The sequence below is a fragment of the Nothobranchius furzeri genome, chromosome 8 (genome assembly GCF_043380555.1).
Source record: "Nothobranchius furzeri strain GRZ-AD chromosome 8, NfurGRZ-RIMD1, whole genome shotgun sequence".
NCBI classification, from domain to species: Eukaryota; Metazoa; Chordata; class Actinopteri; order Cyprinodontiformes; family Nothobranchiidae; genus Nothobranchius; species Nothobranchius furzeri.
The window spans coordinates 39828499-39839206 of record NC_091748.1 but is presented as its reverse complement, the minus strand read 5'-3'; the positions used below and the strand labels follow the sequence as shown (position 1 = coordinate 39839206).

General features: G+C 41.9%; 1 protein-coding gene across 1 annotated transcript in view; it reads left to right on the top strand.

The window, feature by feature from the left end:
- scfd2 (sec1 family domain containing 2) overlaps window positions 1–10708 on the top strand; it is a 190755-nt gene that overhangs the window by 86844 nt on the left and 93203 nt on the right. Inside the window, exon 5 of the mRNA XM_070554021.1 lies at window positions 8450–8741. Coding sequence (XP_070410122.1) covers window positions 8450–8741 — 292 coding nt within the window. The remainder of the gene's footprint in view (window positions 1–8449; window positions 8742–10708) is intronic.

Sequence of the window (10708 nt, the reverse complement as noted above, 5' to 3'; positions counted from 1 at the left end):
GCCCACCGCACCATCTAAAGCTCCCCATTCAGAGCCTGTTTGTCTTGGTGAGAGAAATACAAAGGTCTTCACACAAGAATCCCTCGTTAAAATGAAATGTATCCATGGGGGCATTTTGGAGCTTTAGCTGACACAAATCTACTTTCCACTGTCAACAATCATTTCCTTTCTGCTATCGTCTGAATCTTAATTTCCCCTGTAACATCTCAGTATCTTTCTGTTTTATTGTTCACGTCTCCCATCTCTGTGTGGCCCTGCTGCCTGTTTCTCCCTTTTCTCAGGCTGATTTTTCATTTGAATTTCATGCTTTTCATGAGCTAGATTAGCTCCACGCCCTGTTTTTATAGCTATGTGAGCTCACTCTTGCTGTAATAAGGGCCAGTGCTCTGTGAAAGATCTGGTGATCTATCACAGGCTGGACCAGAACTCCACTCAAGAGTACTCAACTCTTTAGTGCTACTCACAGTCACAAAAGCAGGTCTTTGCGAATTCTGATTTGCCAAACTTGGCCAAAACTCATAACATTGTGGTTTATTAAAACAAGAATTACTTCCCATTACAAAGGGTCTGCTCTGGATTGGTTTAGATCTTATCTCCACAACAGGACATTCTGTGTTAAACTAGGTGATGTTTTTTCTTCTTGGGAGGGGCTCCGCTGGGGGGTCCTGCAGGGATCGATCCTTGGTCCTCTTTTGTTTGCCATTTCTTTGCTTCCTCTGGGGTCAATCTTTTGTAAACATGGCCTAGCGTTCCATCTCTGTGCTGACGATTGCCAGATTTACTCTCCTTTGTGTCAGGAGAAAGGTCACTCTATCCAGTCCTTTGTGTCCTGTGTTAACAAGGTGAAGTCTTGGCTAATGGCCAACTATCTGCATCTGAATGAGGGAAAGACAGAGCTCATTGTTTTTCACCCCAACAGCAGGGCTGTGGGTCGTTATGTTAATCTTGGCCCTCTTTTTCCCTACTCAAAACCAGTTGTGACCAGTTTGGGGGTGAAACTTGACGCTGGACTTAAATTTGATGCTCACATCAATTCTGTGATCCGGCCATGTTTCTTTCATCTGAGACACCTTGCAAAAATCAAGTCTATGCTGTCGACAGCCCACCTGGAGCGGGTACTTCATGCTTTTGTAATTTCTAGGCTTGATTACTGCAACTCTCTATTGACCCTTTGCACCGACGTCACCTAATCACATGGGGCCACCATGGTGGACGGCAAAAGCATGTAAACAGTGAGCGACACGAGTACTACACAAAGGGAAAAGTAGAGCCTGAAATTATTTTTGTGATCAAAACAAGAACAAACTCCTCCAGCATTCCTTCAACTAGTTCATGCCCAGTTCAGTTATCAGAAGAAGTAGCGCATCTAGCGGGGGCTCATAGAGAACTAGCTTACCAACGTTAGCTTACGTTCTCTCTGCAGCTGTTCACCGATGTAAACATGTTGCTGACTTTGCCTAAATTCACCCCTCTGGATTTATAACTTTATGTTGTTAACAGCGTTTCACTTTACACCAAAGCTGATTGTTAAAAAGTCCGGGTCCCCACCGGCTTCTGTTGCTGGTGGTGTTACCGGGTTCAGCTGCTGCTCTCACATCAGAATGAGAAGATCTCTGAACGCCAACGCTCATATAAATAAATAACATAATTTTAACACATGTAATCATATATTGGAACTTTAATATTGTACATGGCTACAAACTGGCTTGTTTTGACTTCCTTCACTGGAGTTTCTATGGGTGTAAACGGTCTTTTTGCCGTCCATCATGGCGAAGGGGGCGGTCACATGAGTGGCGTGACATCACGTGCAAAGGGTCAATATGCAGGACTGGGTCAATCACCACTGCGCCACCTACAGGTTGTGCAGAACAGCGCAGCGAGGTTTCTGACTGGGACCAGGAAACAGGACCACATCAGTCCGGTTCTGGCCTCGCTGCACTGGCTTCCGGTCTGCTATCGCTCACACTTTAAACTCCTCGTCTTTGTTTACAATTTCTTCCAGGGTGGTGCTCCCCCTATCTGGCCACGCTCCTCTGACCAAGGCCTGCTCGCTGTCCCTCGTTCTAGGTGTCGTACTCGCGGGGACCGGGCTTTCTCAGTCCTAGCACCGTCACTCTGGAACCAGTTGCCACCCTCAGTCAGGCTATCCCCATCTCTGCCAGCCTTTAAGAGTCGCCTTAAGAACCACCTCCTCCGCTTGGCGTTCCCTGAACGTGTTTGAGTTAGGCCTTCATTTATGTTGATTTTAATTCCCTGCTTTCATTGGTCTCTTTATCTCTTGTTTTACCCATTTGTTCTCTACTTTAATGTTTTACCTTTTTTTTCTCATGTACCGTGTTCAGCGCCTTGGGCTTCCCGACAGGGCGCTTTATAACTAAAGCTTTGATTGATTGATTGATTCCCAATTAATTCAGTTTCCAGCTGACTCCTGGTTCAGCCAAATCGGGAAAGAAGCCTCTTTTGAAACATCTCCTTTGACCTTAAGTCAAAAACCTTTCTGTGATGCTGCAAGTGATTACAGATACAACAGCTCTTTTCGTAGTTACTTCACACCTTGGGCATCTAATCTGCAGACCCCGGGTCGCATCTTATGGCCGGGGAAGCTGAACTCAGAAGAAGCTACTAATCTCTGAGTATTGTGGTTTCGACATCCGTTGACCTCACCACTCTGACCGCAACCTTCCGGACCGCTGAGAGCAACTCATACCAGGGTATCGTACGCCTGCAAACTGGAGTTTGACGAGGTTTATAAAAAAATAAATCTGTAGTTTACTAAATAAACAGCCAATTCACTTTTATAACCCAGACTTCACAATTTCTCTCAGATACAAAGAAGGGTTGTGCTATAACATCTAGCTTTTTTTTAAATGAGAATGAGAGTTTAATGAGAAATTAAAACCAATAATACAATAAAATAGTACAACAAAAACAACATATGCAGGTTTACAAGCAAACACAACTTTCACAATTCACCTCACATCCACTACATCACATATCATTATTCATATCTTGTCATGTATGAATTATTATTTTAGGAAAATTAATTCAATTAATTTATAAACTATATACTGACTCTGTCTGAATTTATATGAAGTGTGTTTATGGTCGCTAAAGAAGCAAAGAACACTAGAATCTTCTGATTAAACATTCAAAGATCAATCAGATTGATATTTCATATTTTAATCGAATCATCACATCTTATTGGTCATAATAAGTAGTGATAATGTCAATCATTACTCACGCTACAGCTGCAACAGGTTAACAAAAACATTTTGTAGAAGTTTGTCACTCTTCAATGTTGCCATTTTTCCCTGCAGATCTCAAAAGTCAACTTTACTCTTTTTTAATACATCTGCAGTGATATGGAGAAACCTTGGAAATTGGAGATATTTGAAGATGGTTTGCAGATAAGCTATAAGCTGTTATTTATCAAACTGCATACAGACGCTATCTGTGTGTCTACATTACCGTAGAGGCACCCTCTTGGTGGATCCGAAAGTCAGAGTGGTCAGATGACCGCTGGCACTGGAGGTCTGTAGAATACCGAGGTGCTGTCCTTCTTGGGTCACGACAGATGGATGGAAACCAAGTGTCTTACAATAACTCTGAAGGAGTTTGAGTCAGCTTTGTTCTGCAGGAAAACGATCTTGTTCAGCTTCACAGGTGCAAAAAAGCTTTAAGGTTTCTACAGCGTGTCAAAATCTTTCTGAGCTAGAGATCTGCTAAGAGATGGCCAGTCTCCAGCTTTCTCTCCCGACTGACGAGAAAGCAGAGCGGTTGGTTTATATGCCCGCTGTTATCTATGACCAAACTTACCAAGAATCTCAGAAACACACGCTGTGAGACGCAGAGTCTCTGAGTCTAGGGACAAGGTTAGTTATGTGTCATGCGTTCTTAAGTTTAGCCTTAGTTCTTGTCTGGTGTAATGATGACCTCATCCAGTAAACATACTAAACCATCATTCAATACAGATTCCTGAACATTTCATTGCTTAATTATACATGGCAATATGTAATGATTTTTAATCATAAAATCTTCTTTCTTCAATGATTATGTTGAATTATTAAATGAAAACTTTGATTATGAAATCTTCTTTCTTCTGGGAATAAAGATTTATCTAAAACAGTTATCTTGTGAAGGGCCTTGGCTGCTACTGCTCATCTTTATTATTTGATGAATCTGTGCTCAGCTGATGAAGTCATCTGATTAAAATGCCGAGGTGTGCAGACTCACAGACTCCTGACAAGGGACGATACAGCAGACATGTAGTAGCCGGGGTTATTTGCTCTGGCTGCAGAAGACCTGTGGGGTCTTTAAAATCAGTTCATTTCATTCATTCATTTAGAAAGTACATTAACTCATTCACTGCCAGCCATTTCCTGATCAGTAAAGCCCTTCGCTGCTGTGTTTACTGTTTTTTTTAACCCTTTAAGCGCCAAAGTCGCAGAATTGCGACAAGCAGCAATGTTGGATTTAATAAGCCACAGCAGCAGAAATGAGCCCTCATGCAGTTAATACGCTACACGGCGGGGTGGCAGACACCTGTAACTTCAATCCAAGCAGCATTTGTGGATGTGTTACTATTAAAACTTTTGGAGTATTTAGAGCTTGAACCCCGCTCACCAGTCGCAGAGCCGCGGCGGTTGTCAGAGCGAGTGAGAGCGAGCGAGTGGTAGAGGGAAAAAACACAATGCCTAGAGGAATGTTCAGTGCTGACGAAGCTCTTCGTGTAGTACTGGCCGATTCGGATTCGGAGGAAGAATATTTTCTTCCCGAGGATGATCTGTGGTCTTCTAGCGAGACTGAAAGAGTGGCTTCAGCGCGCAGCAACAGGGAGTCTGACGACGCGGTTACACAAGCAGCCCATCCAGCCCTTACCTTGTCCGATGTTCCGCGTCACCGTGTCCGTGGTCGGGGAAAGAGACGTGCCGGGGGGGGGGGGGGGGGGGGGGGGGGGGGGCTGGTACTCTGCTGGTGATTGATTCAGCCCCGGGGGTGTAATCCGCTGGAATTGGAGCCGGAGGGGGAGGAACTGCGGGGAAAAAACCAATGCTAGCAGGGGGTGGCCCAACACAGCCTCAGTGACAATAGTAATAATGGTGGCTGGGTTAGTTTGGGAGAAGAGGAACAGTATTCCAAGTGGATCAGGCATTTTGATGAGCCAGCTGGATACTGTGGAGACAGGGATCTGTCAAATTCAGAACACATTGATTTTCTGTCAGTTTATTTGGATGAGGAATTCTGGACCCTCATCACAACTGACACTAACCGATATGCTCACCAGTATTTAGAGAGGGAGGAACTGAACTCTAGCTCCAGATATAATGACTGGTACGATGTAACTGTCCCAGAAATGAAAACATGCATTGCCATTCAGTTCTGCATGGGGCTTGTGGAAAAGCCTAGATTGAGGATTTTATATATATATATATATATATATATATATATATATATATATATATATATATATATATATATATATATATATATATATATATATATATACATACTGTATATATATATATATACTATATATATAATTATATATATATAAATATATATATATATATACAGTATATATATATATATATACAGTATATATATATATATATATATATATATATATATATATATATATATATATATATATATATACTGTATATATATATAACAATTATAAACAAAATAAACCAAAGAAGGGATGAGTGAAATGTGTTCATGACACTGAAGCTCCAAAAACAGTGTTCTTGATTGATACGCAGTAAACATAACAAAATACCAATAAAGTTATAAATATTATATATATATATATATATATATATATATATATATATATACATGGGAATATGTATATATGTATCATAAACAATAACACTAAGAAAATAAGACAAAAACATAAAATCTGCAAATGTGATGCAATCCAATATGGCTGCCACCGGATGACGTCATAATATGCACGTTATGTGAGTGAATTTGTTCCTATCACAAAATTTGGCTCATACTGAAGATTTTTCTAATTTACAGTACTCCTCTGTCTCTAACCAGATTTAACAGACAATCATCCAGTGTGATAAATGTGCTATCTTGGCAGTTTCGCTGTCGGTAGATTATTTCTTTATTCTTAACACACCTTTTATTCCTGTTGGCTGGCTTATCAAATGTTTGCAGCAAACTGAGCAGGGTTAGTTATTTTTTTAATTGGCGCATCAGATCTGTAGTGTTGAATGCACCTACAGTTGTGGTCAGAAGTTTACATACACTTGTAAAAAATATAATATAATGGCTCTACTGAGTGTCCCGTTATTTCTAAAACTCAGATTTTTCTCTGATAGAGTGATTGGAACAGATACTTCTTTGTCACAAAAAACATTCACGAAGTTTGGATCTTTAATGTCTTTATTATGGGTTAACAGAGAAAAGTGATCACGTTTGCTGGATCACAAATATACATACAGCAGTGCTAATATTTGGTTACATGTCCCTTAGCCATTTTCACTTCAATCAGGCGCTTTTGGTAGCCATCCACAAGCTTCTGGTTGAATCTTTGACCACTCCTCTTGACAGAATTGGTGAAGTTCAGTTAAATTTGATGGCTTTCTGACATGGACTTGTTTCTTCAGCACTGCCCACATGTTTTCAATGGGGTTTAAGTCAGGACTTTGGGAAGGCCATTCTAAAACCCTTATTCTAGCCTGATTTAGCCATTCCTTTACCTCTTTTGATGTGTGTTTGGGGTCATTGTCCTGTTGGAACACCCAACTGCGCCCAAGACCCAACCTTCGTGCTGATGATTTTAGGTTATGTTGAAGAATGTGAAGGTAATCCTCCTTCTTCATCATCCCATTTACTCTCTGTAAAGCACCAGTTCCATTGGCAGCAAAACAGCCCCACAGCATAATATTCCCACCACCATGCTTGACTGTAGGCATGGTGTTCTTGGGGTTAAAGGCCTCACCTTTTCTCCTCCAAACATATTGCTGGGCATTGTGGCCAAAAAGCTCGATTTTTGTTTCGTCTGACCACAGAACTTTCCTCCAGAAGGTCTTATCTTTGTCCATGTGATCAGCAGCAAACTTCAGTCGAGCCTTAAGGTGCCGCTTTTGGAGCAAGGGCTTCCTTCTTGCACGGCAGCCTCTCAGTCCATGGAGATGCAAAACACGTTTGACTGTGGACAATGACACCTGTGTTCCAGCAGCTTCTAATTCTTGGCAGATCTGCTTTTTGGTGATTCTTGTTCACTCTTTACCCTCCTGACCAATTTTCTCTCAGCAGCAGGTGATAGCTTGCGTTTTCTTCCTGATCTTGGCAGTGATGAAACAGTGCCATGCACCTTATACTTACAAACAACTGTTTGCACTGTTGCTCTTGGGACCTGCAGCTGCTTTGAAATGGCCCCAAGTGACTTTCCTGACTTGTTCAAGTCAATAATTTGCTTTTTCAGATCCATGCTGAGCTCCTTTGACTTTCCCATTGTAGCGTTTGTGGGCGTTTGTATCCAATGAGCTCTATTTACCTGGCCTAAGAGAAGTCACCAGCTGTAGTCACTCATAATCACTCACAAGAAGTTACGAGGCCATGCTATGAAGCTCAGTTCACTGACACGTTTCTAAGTCACCAAAATTGCTAGTTCATGTTGCTGTATGTATATTTGTGACCCAGCAAATGTGATCACTTTTCTCTGTTAACCCATAATAAAGACATTAAAGAACCAAACTTCATGAATGTTTTTTGTGACAAAGAAGTATCTGTTCCAATCACTCTATCAGAGAAAAATCAGAGTTTTAGAAATAACGGGACACGCAGTAGAGCCATTATATTATATTTTTTACAAGTGTATGTAAACTTCTGACCACAACTGTACCTTTTTCCACCTCATTTAATGCCCAGTTTGCACACATTACACTGCCTTTGCTGTCCGTCTTAAAATACATCCAGATTACAGACATTTTCTCTCTCGAGGTGACAAGTATGCTCAATGCTCAATTCATACTTTAAAAGGAGGTGTACTCATTAATGCTGAGTACTGTATGGGTTTTGGTCTACTGGAACACTTAAACATAATGAGTATTCGATGTCTGTGAGACGACGACAAGCGCTGGAGAACGCTGTGAAGAGAAAGTGTGTTCAGGTTTCAGTTTGTACCTGAACTAAGAAGCTCTTCTTCCCAGAAAGCATGGTGAGCTTTGTGTGGCAGCAGTGTCTGGATTTGCTAAAAGGCATTCAAAACCTCTGACAGCACAGCATTTGGCAGGCTGGAGCTATTCAGCAACACCTGCAATAAAATGACCTTAAAGCTGTCAAGAATAAAAATGTCTCCTGATTCTTCATAATAAAAGCTCCATCAGAAGTTTCCAGCAGCAGAAACCTGATGTCTTTTGTTCTAGGTGAAAGAGTGATGGTACTCGCAGGCTTGTTTATCATGTGTTTTTGTTTGTTTGTCGTGTCACAGGCTCTCGGGGACTCTGACTTCCCCGCTGTGCTGAGGCAGCTGCTGCCCCTGATGAAGCCCCGCGGAGGCGAGGACAGCTTGTCATCCAGGTCGAGGCTCGGGGAGGACGAGTGTGGGCCGGATGAGCTGATCCTCCTGTTGACCTATCTCTACTCTCTTGCTGATGAGGCTCATCACGGAGATGCTGAGGAGGAGGAGGAGCTGGAGAAGCTGGAGCAAGAGCTAATGGGAACGCTGACCCTGGTCATCACGCAGGAGACAGAGCTCAGCCCTTTGGTCCAAAAACTCACCGGTGAGAGAGTTTCTGCTATCAGTGTTGCCTCTGCTCCGAGACGGTGTTAGCAGCTGATTGTTTACTTCTACTAACTGCTGCTTTTGCCGCTAATGCAAGGAGTTTTATCAAAGTCTTCACACCCCATCCTTCTCCTCCTTGTGTCACACACTCTGGTATACACACCATCAGTTTGAAAAGCAGCTGCACCAAGTGGAGGAATTCCTTAACTGTGCACCGCTGGATAAGTGTGAGGGAGAAGTAACCTTTCACTTGAACGTCTGCAGCCCCTTTAGTGTGATGGTGACGTTTATCTGTCAGCGCTGCAGCACCGCAGTAGAAAAACCCTCCAGGTTATCGCTCAGCTGAAGCCAGCATCTCACTCGGGGCGATATGCTGCCAACTGCGTTAGTGTGGGAGTTTCCAAAATGCTTCTAAACATTCACGAGTGTTCTTAGTCTGCTGGTGTGGGTCACAGGGCCTCGCTCTCATGTCACTGGAAATCTTAAAGGGAAGATTTTGCGTAACAGTCTGGAATCCTTCTAAATTTTATTTTAATGAATCAAAGTGTAAAGAAATGTGAGACCGCTTATAATATATAGCAGTTTGTTTCTAAAGCATGTTAAAGTGTTGGCGGGAAGCTTTTAAACAGCAATTTCCACCAAATTAACGTTTTTTGCTGATGAACTGTATAAATGCGTGTCTAATGGGGCTGTAGACATGTGTAGTCATTATTTTAGTGCATCTTTTTAAAAATATAAATGTTCTGCCTAAAACCATCCGTGTGGCGCTCTCTTCAGATTAAAAGTCTGCAGTCCGTTTGAATCAGCCAGTGCTGTTTGCTAAGCGGTGATATGTGACGTTATCCATTTCCTGACACACGTGCTGCTCTGCCGTTGTGGTGAACAGGCACCCAAGTCTGGCCACGCTTCCACAGCGAGTTAAAGGTGGTGGTCTCGGTGCAGTTCGTGTCACCGCCGCAGTGCCGCCCTCTCTGTCCGTCAGGCAAAACCTCCTTCTGATGAGTTTCTCAAACCTGAAATGTGGGTGGAGCGACCCTGGCGTTCCTCTCTGGGACGTAATTTTGGGGGGGGACGGGTGGGACATGTCCCCCCCACTTTTTCAAAAGGCAGTTTTGGTCCCCTGCACTTTTTTCCGTCCAAAAACAATGTTACGCTCCATTAAATGGATTTGGTTGAGCACTAGGACCGAAACGGAAACCGGTTTCCTATTAGACCCGCCCAAAAGCTAATCTATTGGCTCTGCTGATACTTGCTAACGTATTATTGGCTGTTGCTGCTGTCACTCAAGTTGGAAACAGTCAGAACGTGCTCACGTTGTTTTGCTAGTTTGGAGCCGCTAGGGAACACCGGTACTGAGTCACATCGTCAACTAGACGCTGTGTAATATCAGAGCTCAGCTCAGCTTCCATTACATAACATTTGAATAAGTGTTCATTTGTGAGTCTTTGGTAGTTATGCACAGCCAGGAGGCAGCATGTCAAGAAAACGAAAGTGGATATAAGAGACTTCTTTCAAAGTCAAAACGTAAGTTGGACATGTGACACCCCTGCATTAAGCTCAGACTCACCTCCTCCTTCACACACATACTCAAAACTAACTTTTACAAACTCATCTCCTCCACATAACTGACTCCTCAGACACAATTTATTCGTATTACTATAATTATTTTTTTATTATTACTATTATCATCATAATTATTATTACTAGTAGTAGTAGAAGTGTAACTTCAAAACCTTTATCATTTAACTTTATTGTAAACTTATCTATTGCAATGCATATGTTCACATTAAAAAGCTCTGAAAAATGAACAGTATCATCATCGTCAACAGATTTTTTTAAGCTTAATGTCAAAGATGTACACTTTTCATTAGATTTATCTTATTTTTTCCATTTATTTTTTGTGTGTTGAAATGCAACAACTGTTTAAACACTTTTAAGGGAAAAAACATATTTAATATGTTTTTA